The 19372-nt window shown below is 39.8% G+C and overlaps 1 protein-coding gene across 8 annotated transcripts in view; it reads right to left on the bottom strand.

The window, feature by feature from the left end:
* mdu (mitotic spindle positioning protein meduse) overlaps positions 1–19372 on the bottom strand; it is a 234064-nt gene that overhangs the window by 121084 nt on the left and 93608 nt on the right. For 3 of the 8 annotated variants that reach the window (XM_072299382.1, XM_072299384.1, XM_072299383.1), the window contains exon 1: positions 7804–8007. The exons of 4 other annotated variants lie outside the window; for them this stretch is intronic. In XM_072299382.1, coding sequence (XP_072155483.1) covers positions 7804–7810 — 7 coding nt within the window. In that variant the 5' untranslated portion in view covers positions 7811–8007. Of the gene's footprint in view, positions 1–7803; positions 8008–19372 lie in introns of those variants that run through there. One more of the 8 variants, XM_072299386.1, reaches the window with a different exon arrangement.

Genomic DNA, 19372 nt, shown 5'->3' with positions numbered 1-19372 from the left:
ACAGATGAGCTAGAAATTATGGTTCCGAATTGCAAAATGTAGTCCATTTAGGCTCACATGAGGGGCCATTTGAAAGAAGTTCATAAGTCTATCTAGCATTGCCAAGATTTTAGGACGAATTTTAATACTCGGAGGTTAGTTTGTAAGGAGCCTGATCTTCTTCAAGTTTGGTCGAGAAATCGGAATCTGAATTTTCGACAGGAAACGATCTAAAGTATCCCAAAGAATAAGTCTTCAGTGGTACTAGTAAAAAAAAACCTCTTGGTTCAAGAGTGCAGTTTCTTGTCGCCGGATTTAAGAGTCTGGACTCTTGTTTCAATGCAAAATCCGTTTGAATCAATGCAAAATCCGCTTGAAACAAAGAGTTCAAGACTCTTAAATCCGGCGACAAGAAAATGCACTCTTAAGTCAATGCACCGCGGCATTGGTCTAAGAGGTTTTTTTACCAGTGACGGCTGAGAAGTGCGTAAAATTGCACAATTCCCACAGATTTCAAAGCTGTACACGACAAATTAAAACTAAAAGCGCGTTTTTGAGCTGAAAATTATAAATTTTTATAACTCCGGTTTGGCTTGTAGTTCTTAGGCGTTTCGTGTGCCAAAATGTTCGTAAAATACCCCTCCAAGCAGGAATACCACCTTGATTTCGATTTTTTTGCTGCTCTGAAAAAAAAAATTACGGGCTATATAGGCATACCGTCCGTTCCGGACTCAGGCCGAAAGTTCCGGGCTCTGGAGCCGTAGCTCAGACTGCTCCGGGTGCCACACCTGGAACTTTCGGTCTCTGAGCCCGGAGCGCGGACGGTATGTCTGTACAGCCCGGAAGTACGGAATTCACGGCCGAAGTTTTTTTTTCAGTGGGTCAAGAGATTTTCGCCGAGAAATGATAGACCCGAACCTAAATCAGTGATTAAAATCACTGCGACTGGAGAGAAGTCCAGATTTCCTTCTTGGAGGTGGCAACGGTGAGAGATGGACAATAGACGGGCGGGCGACCGGGGACGGGAAATCTTATGCAGCGCGGATTGATGAAGGCGACTAATTAACCGGAGACAATTAAAGGAGAGAAGTGGGGCATCTTGGGATTAAAGGGAGCGGGGCAGGATGTCATTGTGCCGGGCGGCCCGGGAGAGTGGACCAGACGAGCCGGCAGACATCCGCGGGGACTCGATTATACCGGACCTGGACCTCCAGGGACCTGTTACACGAGGACCCGTAACCGACACTCTAGGCTCAGTCGATTGGACGTCCGATCCACGCAATACCGTCTCATTGGTTAACGCTGGAGGTCTCTTTAAATGCGATTGTTGCGTAGTTCGGGGGAGTTGCAGGGGAACTGGATTGAAATAGAGTACCTATATTGACCACTGGGTCCCATGAAGAGGCTTAGGACCCAAAAATGACGGTGCTTTGTTTTGGTTTTTGAGGATGGGAGGGGGGTCATTGCCAACTTTTGACGGTTATCACCAACCGCACCTGCTGCCCGCCTTACTACATCTATGATAATTTTTCTCAAAAATTGCACACGATTACCCGTAAAAATATGTATAGAAGTCGCAATAGTGCATTTGGGTAAATTTCTCGTTACGACAAGCAAAGAAAACTACATTTTGAGTCATTTTGCACTTCATTAACTTATGGCGTCCGCCATTCTTGGGTCCTACGGGCTCGGGCTCCATTCAGCCTAAGATGGCTAAGCCAATCAGATGTGGTAACACCAGTGGCCATACTCTCTTAATATAGGTACTCTAGATTGAAAGGGCCAAATTGACTTATCAACATCAGGTCTATTTAGAAAGGGAAAGATGTTCCTTGCATGTCGACGGCGAAACTCCCGAACCACGTATCTCGTTTGCTGTGTTCAAAAATCTGCGCTCCTATTTTACAGTTTTGAATGAAGACAAATCAACATCATTCCTTGAATTTTTTCAGAATTTGCCTCGCACGGAGAGGAAAAATCAGGAAACTTTCAAGATCAGAAACTCGAGAACTTCTCCACATAAATAATAAAGTATGACGGGAAGTCTGCAACGTCGCAAATCGAGATACGTGGTTTGGGTGTTATACAGTCAATGAACTTCGCGGAAGCACTGTTTCCCTGATGAAATTTGGGAACAAAAATCGTTATTTCCACACTTTTTATCCAAAAGTAATCATAGGGATTCGAAGTGAAAAACTACCCAGCTTCAATATTGTCAGATTCAGATGGACTATAACATCGTTTACTACCACGCTAGATTAGTAAGTCAACACAATTCTTCGAGTAGGCAACTATCGCCGCACGGTCGATGTTTTTTGGCCTACCTCAAAAATTCAAGGCAAAATAGCGATGTACGTGACCTTCATACCTACATCATGTCAAGTCTGCTACCGTTCAACTACCGTGCTGTAACGTTCGTGGTCGTTTATAGTTGTTCCTTTAACGTTAAGGAATTCTTACGTGAAAATAATCTTGGCCAATGAAGACTTTTTAAATCAATGGAGCTATTAAGAATAAGGCCCGAGATGCAAAGTGGACGTGCGTGAATAGGACTTACTTATATTTCTTTAAAATTTTCAAGGAAAACATTATACAATTTTTTAACTCGGAATATTATACTTGAAAGGGTGAAGTTACGTTTACGGCTCGTTCATGGGAAGGCATGCAATGAATGATCGGTTTTTTTTTTTGTTTCCAACAGAGGGAAGAACCCACTTCTTTTATACGCCCGTGCATGAAGCAAACAATTATCATTATGACCGATTTCAGTCTAACAACTAGTTTGACATGAGGCTCAGTAAGGGAGGATGTTTGACACGAAAGTCAGGTGCATTGAAATAAACAGTTAGTTTTAAGTTAAGGTGATTCGATGGACGTCATATTTTGTGTCAGAACGGCATGCGATATATCGCATCAATTGGTTCCTTTTTTTAGCTACACGTCATTTTTCTCCAATTTTGAGATCGCAATTCTGTTGTCAGGAGACTAAAGCACTCACCAATTTTAACACAGAAATTCAACGTAATAAATGCGTGGTTTTTTTAGAGAGAAAATATCGTATTCGAGGGCAGTTTCGATATCAGTATCAAATGCGACGTTTTCTCTCTAAAAAAAACACGCCTTTATTACGTTGAATTTCTTTGTTAAAATTGGTAAGTGAGTGCTTTAGTCTCCTGAATTGCAATCTCAAAATTGGAGAAAAATGACGAGTAGCTGAAAAAATGGAACCAATTGATGCGATATCGCATGTCGTTCTGACACAAAATATGGCGTCCATCGAATCACCTTAAAGACAGTCCTGAGCCATATTGCCATCAGAAAAAGAAAAGAAGACTTCGTGACTTTCGCGAAAATGAAGACCAACGGGAATCAGACGTGTGGTGGTGTGTAATGATCTTTAGGTTGTTTTCTCACTCGTGATAGAAAGTCTCGGCGTATTAACTGGACTTCTGATCAACCTTATAACCGCGATAATCAACTAACTAGACTGTTTATTATTGCATTGCTGCTTTCTAATTTTAATGAGAAGATTCTAATACGTAACCTCTTCCTTTGAATTGAAGGATTCTCAGTAGATCGCGAGCTTTCAGAAATCTCTTGAGTGGCTTCGTCGTCACTGAAGAGAGGCGAATAGAATTCGATTGACACTGAAACTATGGGTACCATTTTATTTTCATACTGCAAATTTTTTAATAAAAAAATCTAGTACTCAGATTGGGCATTCTGTATTGCAATGAAAAAGCACTGCAAGAATGAAGAATAATAGACTCATTGCAGACCTGGACGACCTACTGCAACTACTTGGACTATACATTTTGAAATTAGGGACTAAAACTGGCTCATTTTAGAAACAACGTATGTATCATTAGTTTCCCTGGGCACTTAAGAGGTTTTTACGGATGAGCCAGACATTGTAATTCTTAAGTGCAAAATGTAGTCCATTTGGTTCATGTAGCCGCACTCAGAACCGTGCCCTCGGTTCAGGCAACCAAGTTTGGTTTAAAAGCTCGCGTTCATGAACCGAGGATACGGCTCCTGGAACTGAGAGTACAGTTTCATGAACCGAACAATAGTTTCATAACAGCTGCGTATGAATTGACTTTATCTCCCACCTCGATAAACACTGAGCGATTCCTCAAGTCAGTATTTTCAAAAAGTTTCTAAGTACTTAACATTCATTTGATAATACAAAAACTCGAGTTGTTTCCCCCGATGGAACGCAACGACTTTGAGGGAACATTCTTAGATTAGGCCGCGATGTTCTCATGTTGCGAACTTAAGCTTCGCCACGATAACATCTTAATTAATACCTCGTAAAATAATTTCCTTGCCGAATTCAGTGAGTCCGGACACTTAATGATCTTGCAATAGCGATAATAACTGTAGCACGATAACATTAACGAGCTTCATTCGAGTCTCTTCAGGAAAATTTCTTCCAATGTTGTCAAGTGAATTCGGAGCACTTGATGTTAACAACGCCTGACAGAATACTACGAACGTTTGGTGAATGATGTGGGTTTCTTTCTCAACCCAGCAACCCAGAAGGATCAATCAGGAGCCAACCAGATTCAAATCAGATGTCATTCATTATTCGCTATGCCAGGTTCAAGTACAAATACATCGATTCACTTGAGACGAGACATTCTCTCTAGAAGTGTCAGAAAATTCAACTACACTATCACATGATTCATTATCCCTTCCTAAAAAAAAAAAAAAAAAAAAAAAAAAAAAAAAAAAAAAAAAAAAAATCTATCGACTATCAATCAGCGCAAGTGTACCTGATTTACCGACTCTCGCTCTGTCCGGAAAAAAATAATGGGAACCTAACTGTTTGCCTCATCCTGATTGAAGTTCAGCGAGTGACGAGGTTCGAAAACTGCCCGCTGATCGAAGCATCAAAGATGGGATTAGACTTTCCTAAGAATGAACATGTTGGTGAGTGAAGCATGGCACCTTGTTGACGCCAAATGGTGTCATGTTTTCTTACCGACACGTTCATTTTTAGGAAAGTCTCATGGTGTCAACATGGTATCAACATGGTTTCAACTTGGTTTTTACATTGTTCCGTGTTGGTATTACGTTGATCTCTAGGTCAACCGGAGCAATTTGGTGCCATGGTTCCCTCACCAACATGGTCTTTTTAGTAGAGTCAATACCACAGAATTTGATGGTAAGATCAGCTGAAAGTTTTGAAATCGTCTCACTAAGAATCTCATTATGATGAGACAAAAAAAAAGTTACATTTCCATGGGGAATGTGTTATTAAATAATTTTTCTAGTTTCACTAAGCACTGGAAAAAAAAGAAAAAACACATTGGATCTAGAGTCCAGACTCTTAAAAACATCGACAAGAAAAAGTACTCTTAATTCTACCAGAATCTAGCTTAAATCAAGAACCAAGCCTCTAAATTTAAGCGGATTTCGTTTTGATTCAAGCAAAAGGCCGACTGAATCAAGAGTATTTTTTCTTGTCAATGTTTTCAAGAGTCTGGACGCTAGATCCAATGTGGTTTTTTTTTCCAGTGAGCTCTTCCTTTCCTTAACATTTTTCTTGTGTAGTTTTGTAGTTAGGCAAAATGTTCCTACGTGGGGACCCTTGGTGGGTCCCCACGGGACCTGGATGTTTTCTTGGAAATTTTAAAACCACCTCGTGCGACAAAAAAAGAAAAAAAAAGTTTTCTGACTGCACGATAGGCGGTAAAGCAGGTAAACTCGCGCAGCATCAAGATTGATAGAAAATGCAAAACGCACTACCTATTTTGTGTTTCCTCCATGTTAAATGAATTTTTTTCCATTCGCTGGCAATGCTGTCTCAAATATTGACACGGTAATAAGGCAATGACGCACAATAACAGGCGTTCCTCTCGTCGTCTGTGCGCGGCGTGCAAATACTTATTCGCGCTCTATTCGGATCTGCCGGGTGAAAAAACCTCTTTCTCCCGTTGTTTAGAAATAATCGCGTTTTAACTCGTTCCTTTATTTGACGAGCTCTTGAAGAGACTGCGACTGGATTGACTTGCATTATGTCATGCCGTGCATGAGTTCTAAGTGTAGTTGGGTTCATAAAAACACCAAAGCCAATTGAGTTGACCTCTGAAAAACAGGTCATGTAAAAGAATTACAATTTTACAGGTGGCAATAAAACTGTTCTCAATTTTGCGGTAGCTAAAAAAAAAGGCGAATTCGTTGAATTGTATCCACCTGTAGTACTTAGGTATGCTTTTTGCTGAAACTTTGAGTGACCTCGGGTGAAAGTTCACTGAGTTTTGGAACTTTAAAAAAGGGTACCCTTATACATTTGGATTTTGTATTATTTGCGGGGTTTTTTTGTCTAAAAACTATAATTACGTAATCCTGAATTCAGAATTTCTCCACCCCTTTAATTACGTGACTTTGGAAGAACTCCACTCCCCTTACTATAAGGTTACCGATGAAATTTTCCGAAAAATGTTGCCGTATGAAAAAAGTTTTAAAATTAATAATTTAATATATCGCAGCACGTGCCGACGCGCATTCTCGCTGCAACGTTACGTTACTCACACCCAACTTGCTAACTTGAAAATCGGGTGAATAACGAAAAGTCAGGAATGAAAAATTGGTAACAGCGGAAACGAACGACGCAAAGCAGCTGAAATCCATATTATTACTCGGATGTACTTCGGCTGTCAGTGCTTGTGGTCTAAAAAGTAGCCCGAAGCCCAATAAGGTTAGGTAAAAGTGAATCAGTGCGACCAGTCAAACTGAATCAGTACTAATTATTCAAGCAAATATTACACGATTTCAGTCATGTTTTAGACTGCACTAAACAAAAGTAGGATATTCTCAAATCAAGTACCTATGATCATTTTTCAGTGCTTCATGCTGTGAGGGCATAAGTAGGTATCTTCTTGGTATTCCTCTAAAATGAAGGAGGATATTATATTAGGTACAGGAAACGATGGAATTTTAAATGGCATGCACTTTCAGACATATTCAAACATGACCATGCGTTTATCAAACAGGGCAGAAGTTTGGCACGGCGAATGAAACATCCGGATGTGTTCTAAAAGAGTGGATCAACGTCAATAAATGGCCTCATGAGTCCAAAATCGCGAATATTCTGAATTTGACATTCAGCGCACGCACTTCGGAATATTAAGGGATTTTGTGTGGAATATTGACGTTTACCTTTGCGTAACCGCCAAAACTGACGCGAGTGTGCGGTTATAATTTAGGCCTGACCTTAGGTACTTCTTCTGATCTTTGACCTGGCTCTTTCTAAAGTATAAACTGCGTTCCATCGGTTTTTTTCCATTTCACAGTAACATTTTTGGCCATGGTGAAACATTTCGGATGAAAATAAAAATGCTCCTCTGGTCAAAGTATGGTCACGAGGGTGCTTGTGCCTGCCAAATTTTAACCACAGGTTGAATTCAACGAAAGACAAGGGTGTTGATTTAACATTCTGGTTGTAAAAAAGTGTGCGACAACTGACAAAACGCTAAATTAACCGCTACAGCGGTTACTTTAGCAATGTCAAGATGTAAAACTAACAGCTTCGGCGGTTAATCCACCGTTTTGTGAGTTGTCGCACACTTTTTTTACATCCAAAATGTAAAATCAGCATCCAACGAGTGACAGGAGGTGATAAAACCGGGCCTTACAGTGAATGAAACCGGGATATTTTGAGATCCCTCGATTTCCCCCATTGCACGTGAATTAGCAATTCCTCAAATTCCCAGGGGCCCCGGATCGGGGTGGAGGAGTGCCCCTAATTGGCGGAGCCCCAGACGGTAAACACTCGAGTTTATCGAGGCAATAAATTCATGTTTGAAAACCACTCACATTTCATCAAATCGACGACGGATGAAGCTGCAAATTAATCCACGGACAAGCACAAGCACTAGATAACTCCCGAGTGGAACACACACAAGCCGGAGGATCACTGACACGATTAGCGCGGGGCGAAAACACGATAACAGGTGCGATGATAACGCGAAGCGCGGTCTGCGTCTACCGCGGCACGGAGGACACTGGAGACTGAGGCGCGGGCCGGGCCGGGCGGACGCGGAGAGGCAGATAGGACCGGACCGGTGTTTTCAGCGCGGCTCGCTCCGGCTTGCATTCCGAGCGCGGCTTCGGGCTCAGGTGGGACCCCGGCCGCGGTGGGCCCCGCTAAATGAGGACAGGGGGCCTGCTCCTGCCTCCTGCCTCTGGAGGTCCGCCGCCGCCGCCGCTGCACATTGGTTCCAGAGCCCGATTTAGGCGGCATTAATTCGAAAAATTGACTTTTAATAAAAATGAAAAATGGCACCACTGGTCGATACTGCATACTCTGGAGAGTATCTCGGCCAAATATCATGATGATTGGATGAGTGATAAGAAAATTATAAGCTTCCAAAGGTAAGCGCGCAGGTCGTCTTTTTGCAGTTCATACCAGTTTCCTCGATTATCACAGTGAAGTGATTTTTATATGTGAGGTTCGTCGCCATTTTCGGCACAAAAGCACAGTTTTTAAAAAGGAATCCTAAAATTGAAGGTAAGTTTAAGGTTTACCATGTTGAAATCATATCTTTAGATTAAGTCTACAGCTTTAGATATACCCTTAGACATAACGCTATTTTACGTGATTTTCACGTATTTTTCCACATAAATGGCTGAATTTAACTACTTTGTCACCCTCCGACACCTTTTAAACGGCCATTTCTAGTTACTACTAATCCTAGGCATGATGTAGATACAAATATCTTTTGCCAGTTTTTGCCAGTTTTTTAAATACAGCCTTTTAAAGGTCGCCCGCTCGGTTCTCATGAGAATTGGATATATCACATTACGGGTTCGTGATACCGTTCTACCTTTCTAGCAATGATATAAAACTATTTTTTTCTTTGATATTCACTTAGAGAGAAGTCTATCCACTTGGGTTTTCATAACAATCATGGCAAATAAAATTTTTTAGGGGCTGCAAAACACTGATTAGACGTATAATGTTGGTGCTAAAAATGATCTAATACTCCCTTAGTGGCTGAAAATAACTACTTTGTCACCCTCCGACACCTTTTAAACGGCCATTTCTAGTTACTACTAATCCTAGGCATGATGTAGATACAAATATCTTTTGCCAGTTTTTGCCGGTTTTTTAAATACAGCCTTTTAAAGGTCGCCCGCTCGGTTCTCATGAGAACTGGCTATATCACATTACGGGTTGGTGATACCGTTCTACCTTTCTAGCAATGATATAAAACTATTTTTTTCTTTGATAATCACTTAGAGAGGAGTCTATCCACTTGGGTTTTTCATAACAATCATGGCAAATAAAATTTTTTAGGGGCTGCAAAACACTGATTAGACGTATAATGTTGGTGCTAAAAATGATCTAATACTCCCTTAGTGGCTGAAAATAACTACTTTGTCACCCTCCGACACCTTTTAAACGGCCATTTCTAGTTACTACTAATCCTAGGCATGATGTAGATACAAATATCTTTTGCCAGTTTTTGCCGGTTTTTTAAATACAGCCTTTTAAAGGTCGCCCGCTCGGTTCTCATGAGAACTGGCTATATCACATTACGGGTTGGTGATACCGTTCTACCTTTCTAGCAATGATATAAAACTATTTTTTTCTTTGATATTCACTTAGAGAGGAGTCTATTCACTTGGTTTTTTCAAAACAATCATGGCAAATAAAATTTAAAAAAAAAAAAAAAAAAAAAATCGCTTAAATTATTGATTCATAGTAAATTATTGTGTAGTGTTTCCTTTTCGTTGATTATTATATGCCCGGAAGTAAGGGCTTTTCCATTTTATTACTCAGCAAAGACTTCATTTCTTTTTCTTATCATGATTTCTTTGTTCTTTCTTGTTGTTACTTGTTTGAGAGCCTCCAACCAGACATCACAAGTTCAAAACTCCTAATTAATTCAATAAAATAACAAAAACAGTAATAAAATCACAAAAGCTGCGACTTTTACCTACTTTTTTTGGCACACCATTGTCTGAATCTATAAAATGTGATCATTTCCCGCAAGAATATTCACCTCCTCTCGCAGCCAGTGAAATTTTTCTTTCAATGTAATTTTTTGTGACTTATTTTGATTGCTAAATGTGTTCATGATGTTAATTATTCATCAAATTTATATGCGATTTAGTTGTTGTACATTTTAATATACATGAATTTTAAATTTGAATATATTTCTTGAATTTCGGACGAAAACTGACTCTTGCTCTTCTTGATTATTCGTAGGTACTTCAAAAAAAAAAAAAAATACAAAATACATTACAACCTCTTTAATTTAAAAAAACAACGGACCAGTGTCCGACACGTTCAATGCCTTTTCTCCCTGTCCAATAGTATTATTAGGACGCTTTTTACTTTATTTTCATCCTGCCATTTCTTATACCTCAAAATTATGGAAGTAGATTCCGAAAACAGATCGTGTCAATTGCATGCAGGTATACTTCGTTCAGTTACTCAACGTGGCAACCCCCCCCCCCCCTCCCTCCCTTCTCAAATAATCATCCAAAAATGAAGAATAGTAAAATCGTTGGTCGTTTTGGATGATTAATCATTAAATTAGTCAAATGTATTATAGCTCAAGCTCCAAGCCAAATTGTCAAATAATTATTCCGGTATTTGAGCGTGAATTTGCTATTTTTCGCAAATTTACCATGTTTTAGTTAACGATGGAGTAAAACTGACTTCAGATTCGTGATCAGCGACCCAAAAAACATATAAAAACATGTATTGCATGCCAACAAAGGTGATACTCTAATTAATGCCGCCTAGATCTGGCTCTGGAACCAATGTGCGCCGCCGCCGCTCCTGGAGCAAGCCGCCTCGCCGCACAGTGGAACGAGCCAGTAGAAGCGGTCGGACACGAATTTTTTGGCTAAAATTTTAAATTTTGATGTTTATTTCGTCAAAAATTCAATGTCAGGGGGTGATTTAGAAAGGGACTTCCTCGAAAAACCCAATAGAATCACCTTTAAAGTTTTCTGTTTCACATTTTCGAAAATGTAGGTTTCCAAGGTTTGTAGATTTTGTCCGACTTTTCCTACAGACTCGGTCCAGTGTGCGCCGCCAAATGGGGACAAAGGTCCTCGAAATATCGAAATTAGGGGTCACCCAGTGGGGGCGGAGGCGACGAAGGCTGAATCCCCGGCACATCAAGACATCGAAACTCCCGGCCTTTTTTGCATCGGTTGTCCATTTTTGGGGTGTTTTCCATCCTTCTTTGAAAAAACGGTAATAAACTTTGAGAAAGAAGCTGGTGTCAAGTCGCGCGTCCGGTGAAAAAAAGTAAACGGTGGTGACCTTGGCAGGATTTTGTAAAATTAATTGAATAAAACCATTTGAATCTTTGAATCATTGTTTTCTTTCTAGACAAAATAAATGCTGGCATGAAGGGGTCAGCTCGAGATGTCATTTTCAAAACGCTTTATTTGCTCGGTCAATTGTTAACCTAAAGAGCGCAAATCGGTCTTATTTTATTGGCCATTACTTATTACCAACTTAACGCAACACAAACCGCATTATGATATTTGCTACCGTTATCGTTCTGTTCGTCCGAAAAAAAGAAAATGTACACTACTTTTAGGGAACCATATGTGGCCCTAACTTCATAATTTGATAAAAATCGGGGGAAATCAGGAAATTTCAGATCAGAGCTACAGCAAGGAAATAATAAAACCCGTTGAAATAATAAATTATTTGCGATAACTAAATTGATTAAAATTTCAAATACTTCAATTTTTCCTTGTCTCTCCCTTCTGAAATGCCCTCACTTTGGGCAAGAGCGGGATTTTGGCAGATTTCGAGCATGGTTTTAAAATTGTGTCCGATCCCGAGACCCACTGTATGCCGACTTGACTCGGTTTTTTTGAGACCATGCGCTCCAACTACGACTTGAGACTACGGGAGGCGAGAGTAAAGGAAGGAAGAGCCCACAGCCGAAGTCGGCTCTGACTCATCATCTGCCACATGACGTGTGCTGAGGCCCCTCTGTCTGGCCCTTAACAATGTCAAGCACCTTCATCTCGCTCTCGTTAACTTCATCTTTTAACCATGTAAAGGTCTCCTGGCACCCGATTCCTCTGTCAATATTTGATTTAGGTAAATACTTTAGTCTTCAGGGAAATTAATGTGATTCGCTCAGGAACGGATTTGTATCGATTCCCCCGCGGGAATTCCCGGCTAAAATCTACTGTTCCGGGAATTTTGTTAAAACTCACACACTGGGAAAAAAACACATTGGATCTAGAGTCCAGACTCTTAAAAACATCGACAAGAAAAAATACTCTTGATTCTATCAGATTTAAGCTTAAATCAAGAACCAAGCCTCTTAATTTGAACGGGTTTCCTTTTGATTTAAGCTTAAATATGATTGAATCAAGAGTCCTTTTTCTTGTCAATGTTTTCAAGAGTCTGGACTCCATAGATCCAATGTGTTTTTTTTTTTTCTAGTGCATGCGTATATATACATTCGTAGGTAGGTCCCCCAAGACGAAATTTCTCGGGAGTTATCTTTTCTATTCTTAATGTAACACTTCAAAATCACTGTTATCCATGTGTGATAAAGTCCGTGAGATTCGGAATTCCTTTCTTTGCCAGGAATCAATTATCAACTCAGTATTTGAGTTTTATAACATAAGTATTGAGGCGCGAAGGATGTTATCTGGCCTACCTTTACAATTGAAGGCGAAAAACAATGTGGGTAACCTCTATACATATATATTCATTTCGTGTCAAAGCTGCTCTCGGAATATATCCTCTGAATGTTGAGTTAAAAAGCTCCAGTTTGAATGGCTGCACGAGAATAATTCAATTTTGAAAAAGGAGAGTAACATTTTGGCGATTTCAAAGAAAAAAGCTCCCTCTGATTGAACACTAGAATGCAGCTCATTTTGGTCTAGGTACAAAATATTTACTAATAAAGTGGAGCTACAATTTTTGGTGAAAAATTTACTAAAGAACAAATTCCATTCAAGATCACTTATATAATTTTTTTTATTTTTTTTAAAAAGTAATTTCCTTCCTTCATTGAAGTTTGAAACCGGGAATGGCTTCACGCGACAAAATGTTGCGTTTAATGTTGCCGTTATTTGACTTTTCTCTAGAGACAACGATTACATTTTGAAAAAGGTGAATTACTTTAGAGATACTTATTAAAGGCAATACCATGTTACAGAAGTATAAAGCACTCTGACGTTGGAATTAGCAAGTCTTGAGCATTCTTAGAAAGGCAATCAGGCCGGAATGACCACAAACTACCGTCTGGCAACATGCAATAAAGGAGCCTTAGTCTGCATCCGGCTCAAGGCACAGATTAAAATAATTTGCGCCTAAGTTTTATTGTTGAGTGCTGAACGCTGCGCCCCCAAGTCAACCAACCTCTATCGCAACGACTGCTGGTATACAAACACCCCGATCTTCAAACTCGCCTCTAGGAGCTGAAATATGTGTATAGGAGGGACTCTGTTCGTCTGATTGAGTTTTATTTCCACACATCAATTTGCATTGTCCTACATAGAGGCTAAGAAGAAGAAATGAGCTGTTTTTATTGAAATCACTACATTCGAGCAGTCAACACCTAAAAACATTGTTTTAGGTACAGTGTACACTAAGCTAGGAAAAAAAGTTCTCATATGAAGACGGTATTCCACCATGATGTTTGTGACTTTTTTTTGCATAAATAGGGTGCCTACCCTGTGATAGTATTGAAAATGTAAAACAAATGTAAAAAAATCTTGAATTTCAAGGAAGAAAAGCTTAAAAACTGTCAAATCTAGTTCATTGTTAGTCTTACATCGACGGCTAAAGTGCGAAACCACGTATCTCCATTGTGGCGTTTCAAAATGTCCGCTCCTGTTTCGTTTTTTCGAGGAGAAACTAGCCAACTCTATGACAATTGAAATTCATACAGAATATTCTCCTGGCAGAGAGGAATAAATCAATGAAGATTTCAAGAAATTTCGTTTTCTTGATTTCCGAAGAAAAATGAGGCATGACAGGAAGTCTGCAACGTCGCAAATGGATATGCGTGGTTTTGCAGTTGGGCCATCGGTATGGTGTATGATTTGAATCAATACAAACGATTTTTAGAATGAACAAATATATTGATTTAAACATTTTCCGAATGTTTTTTTATATAAATTTGACTTTAAAAGGTAGAAAAACAGTCACCTAACTCATATATTTCATTGGTTTTTTGAAAACTTTTTTCACATTTTTTAGGTCCTCTAATAGTCACTGAAGGGATTTGACACACGGACGGGCGTTTTATATACTTCGGTATTTCTGTTTTCCTGGCTGCAGAAGTTCATTCCGACTTTGAAAATTTGTAATTCTCTAAGACGGAAATTGAACTTAGCGGGCAACTATGCAAAAGCGAACTCCAGCGACGTGGTAAGCTTCTACGCTGCATGATTTCATAACTCTGCTTTGTTACGCTCAAAGTTAAGACGTCGCAGCCTGCTCTACAATGGAGTTGAGTTACTGTTAGCTCCAAGCAAAGTACACGATTTAGCCCGGCGGATCGACTTCAAGTGCAGTTTCATGAAGCTGCAATGCAAAGCTGCCAGATTTAGGGCAAATATTTGTTCACTGCACACTTCTTTCATTTAAAATGCGGGAGGAATCCTCAAATTGGCATTGCACCGTACAAATAATGGAGAATCATTGTTGATTGGTGACTTAAAAGCAAACCTGTTACGAAAGCTCCGTAGAGGAGAATTGATTGGGTCGCTGAATTGAAATGCGTGCAATTTAACACCCCGGTTTCGGAACTCAATTAAGGCCTAGAGAGACTACCTATCCTTGTAAGACTGGGTGAAATAGACTGAGTTTTTGAAACTAAGAATCAGCGTAGCGATGTCTGTCATTCTGAAGCCGCTAATCACAAGAATCGGATTCCCTCGACGGACATTCATATGTAACTAATAAGTAACTTATGATAATCCTATTTTTTGAAAACAGCAGTTGCAAAGTTGGTCCGTTATTAATGATACGATCAAGATTTAGAGGTTAAGTTCGTCAAAACTGAACCACGCATATGTAATGATTCCGGTTTTTGGTAGAGATGAAAATAGTGCCCTACGAGTTCCATCCCTCGATTTTTGTTTATTTCCGGTACAAAATCTTCCTGAACTGAGTTTTCACAATCAAAATAGAACTATTAATTAGAATTTGTCTTACGAACTCGGACCAAACTCGACAAACTGCTATACATTGAAAATTCTGAGCACCTATTATGGTACACGGAAAAAAATTAATTGTTGCTTCAGCATTTAATGTAAAAAAAATGTGCGACAAGTATAAATGCTAAATCTACTTTCAATTTTTTTCCGTGTAGTGGATGCCTCCGTGCACAAAGGAAAAATGTTCAGTTCTAGATACTGAAAGTCGATTCGTGCGGAACACCTCAGTTTTTTCGGTTGACGTCTCCGAAGTTCTTGGTCACAGGAACCGAATTTCGGTTAGTTGAACTGAAGTTCGATTTTTGTGATTGAAAACTTCGGTGTTCAGTATGAACGGAACTCTTCTGCATTCGTGTGAGAAGGAAACTGAAAATTTGCTTTCTGCGAAGTCACTTTAGCACCTGCTTGTTCGTGCGAGCATTTGACACCGGTGCGGTATATAAGATCTGGTAGTGTGGCGCTCGAGTACTTACTCTGGACCAGGAGAGCAACAAAGTGGAAAGAGGATGAGTTGCAGAGAACCGTTGCCGCTCTCAGCCACAAAAACACGGAACAACGGTAACTGTTGTGCGTTGCACGTCATCGTTGCCGCGTTACACCCAACATTACACCTATTGATTATGCAAGTGAACGGTTTGCCGAATATCTTCCCTTAAATTTATTCAAGAGAGCTTACATTGGAAAAAAAACACACATTGGATCTAGATACCAGACTCTTGAAAACATTGACAAGAAAAAAGACTCTTAATTCAATCAGATTTAAGCTTAAATCAAAAGGAAATCCGCTCAAATGGCGGCAAATTTGGCAATTTTTTTATTTAGGTAAGTAAAAAATTGGATTCAGAAAAAAACTTAGAAACGAGAAAAGGCAACAAAATCTCTCATTTCCAGAGAGTATAGTAAGTTCTAATTTTGTCGTTTTTCAGTGATACAAGAGATATCACATATAGCACCTTCAATTAGTCGAGTTAAGAGAGAAACCAAACACGCAATTTGGCCTGGAACGGCGCGGCGCAGAGAGCAATGATGACGAGGGCTTGAGATGAAAATGAGAGGCCCTCGGCATGTAAGACATATTAGCGCCTACAAGACTCCATGAATACTTTACGCATTGCGTCAAACTTAGTGCGTCAGCAGTGGTCGACGTAAAACGCACAGCGCCTACAAGACCGCATGAATACTTCATGCAATGCGTCAAACACGACGCGCGCGGTCAGCAGCGGTCGACGTGAAACGCGCAGCGCCTACAAGACTGCATGAATACTTCACGCATTGCATCAAACACAGTGCGGTCAGCGTGGCGCGGCGTGGCGGCAGAAGTTAAACTTATTAAACCACATTTATGTTTGTTCTTTCATAATTTTGTGGTTCATTTCTTATAAATGGAAGGCCTTGTCCACACAGAGATAGGTTTACGGAACTTAACTTTCTCGCGAAGTTCCGTGAACTTTTGCTAGTAGTGTTGCCAGGGCTTTCGCAAAGTAATGTTTCCAACACATGTAAACGCGTATTATGCACCTCTCCCCCTCCGAATCGTTCACTTGATGGTTTTTGTCGATGTTTCAAAACGAACGAGAAAGGGGCGGCAAAATACAGGCGGCCCATGGGCGGCAAGTAGGTAAATCCGGCCCTGGGTAAGATCGCACTTAGCAAAAAGGAACCATCGCGATTACACAGTTGTATAAAACTATTGCTCCTTTATAATTATCTATAAAGTCTCCTAGAATAGCAAATAGTTTTGGATTTCCACCGAAAAATTTCTAATTTTAATGGAAAATAACTGTAAAATTTTAGTACTGTACCTACGTATATTAAGTATTTTTTCTTTTTAAAAATGGAGAAGTTGCACCATTTTGAAAACACTGTAATTGCGCTGGTTTCTTTTTTCTAAATACGATCCAGTTGTGCTGCCGTGCTAAGGAAGAACGCCGTATAAACATCCGAAAGTTGCCAAATTTCCCTCAATAAAATGTTTACTTTTTAGAAAATATATGAGTATTTTTCCTTGAAAATTTCAGGCACAATTGGTGAAATTATAAACAACATTATCTGAAAAATTGGAAAAAAAATATACGACAGTTTACCACGAAATTCGTGTTTTATCCATTGAAATTTGGCAACGCCCGAAGGTTCATACGGCGTTCCTCCTTAGCACGGCAGTGTAGTTGTCTCATTTTTGTCCGCACCGTAAGTTCTATTTCGCCTGACTTCATCTCATTTTGAGATTGATCACACTCAAGCTCCCGTCTCCCGACTCGGGCAATTTTTGAGAGCTCGTGAATAGGTCTTGATCGCGAGAATTGGGGCGATCCGCTCGTAATCCGGCTAATTGTGTGACAAGTGTCACCAAACCCGCTCTGCGGCCGGAACAATAACGAACCTCGTTATACACTCCTGAATCGTGACTCGGTGCGCTCTTATTAGAGCTATGCATTTACAACGCAAAATGACCCAATTTAATTACTCATGCCCTCGATCTGTTTTCCTCTTTATTACAGCGAGGCCACTTGAGTTTTGGTCCTCCGCGACGGATGTGGGATTTGGACGTGTGGTCTCACTTGTCAACCCCTTCGAAATTCGGTGTGATCGTCGGTTCCGAAAAACGAACCGCAAGACGATGCCACTGACGCTTATACTGCCGTCTGTCGTGCTAAGGAAAACCACAGTATGAACCTTCAGACGCTGCCACGTTGCTGTTGGTAAAGCACGAATTTTCGAGAAAATTTTAAAACATTTTTCCTCCAATTTTTCAAAAAATTTTGTTCGCAATTTTACCTACAGTTTTTGAAAATGTCTAGGAAAAATATTCATAACTTTCCTCAGAAATAAAAATTGTATTGAAGGAAATTTGACCAATCTCGAATGTTCATACGGCGTTTTTCTTTAGCACGGTAGAATAAATGTCACTTTTAGAACTGCTTCAAAAACAGTTGACGGCGAATGCACATCGGAAGTAACGTAGAGATTTTGAAAAAAATAGGCTGAATTACTAATTTTACTTCAGATGTTGAGCAGAAATGATCCATTATACGGCTAGGGGAATATGTCATCTGTTCCTTCTCCGATAATATGTTTTGAAACCTATCAAATAAAGCTGAAAATATTTGAATGTGAAATACTGCATTCGATTTGTCAATCCGGACGATCCATTTTCGAGATCGCATACATACAATTTCAGGTTTTACAAACGTGATTTTTTGGGAACAAGCAGCCAAGAACTGTAGTGTTTTTTCAAGCATAAACGATTCGTTCTCTGCCAAATAATCGAAGTGAAACCAATTTTTGAGAGAATTTGTTCGATACCTCGATATTTTCTCATTTCCGCTATAAATACATTTACTTTAAAGTACATCGAACGACGTTCTTAAACCAAATTCTTTATTTGACAGTAATGGAGGATCGGTAGTAACTTTCAGACTTTTTGACCTCTCTTGAAGCAGTATAGTCTGGATTTACATTTGTAGACGTGCAACATCAGTTTTGTACTAACAATGTCACGTCCTCACATTCTGTCACACAGTTGAGGAAAGCCTGGCCTCATTCGAGAACCACGCTGTAAACATGAACTGCCTATCATGAAGTCAACGGTAAATATATTCACCGAGAATTAAGGAAGTGAGCAATAAAAAATTACTGTTTCCTGCTTTCTGCTCACTTTACCCTTCTACACACCTACTTAAGAGTACGGAGATATTTGGTGATTTTTATCCTTTTCCACAAATTTGCTCCCAGCAAGGCAATGCGCTAATTTTCACATAATCGTCCGCACGCCCTGCTAATCTGTTCCTAAGGTCGTTTCCATAAGACCGCGTGCTTAAAGACATGCTTTAAGTTGCGCTTTGGCGCTTCGTTGCGTCAGCAAAGTGTGAATCAGTACAAACAACATTGATCTTTCTTTTTAGTTCTTTTATAGACACTATTGTGTCTCGCAAATATGTCACACCAATCGACCATAACAAATTTAAATTCGCTTTTGTCAGTAACTTCCTGATGTAAGATTCCACTCTGAACTCAACGAATTACAAGTTTGAGCCATTAAATTGGATAAATTGCTGCTTCTCCTCCTTATGCAGTTGCGGAATCTGTTACGCTTTGGCGAAGGTCATTCTTAAAATTTGTATTCCTCTCCCGAACGTCATACGGGGTTTTTTTTAATTGACGTTTTTAAAATATTTTTGAGAGATGAGTGGAGGGGTTTGTATATTAATTTATATGGATC

Source organism: Bemisia tabaci, chromosome 4 (genome assembly GCF_918797505.1).
Source record: "Bemisia tabaci chromosome 4, PGI_BMITA_v3".
Classification (NCBI taxonomy): Eukaryota; Metazoa; Arthropoda; class Insecta; order Hemiptera; family Aleyrodidae; genus Bemisia; species Bemisia tabaci.
This window is presented reverse-complemented; position numbering and strand designations above follow the sequence as displayed.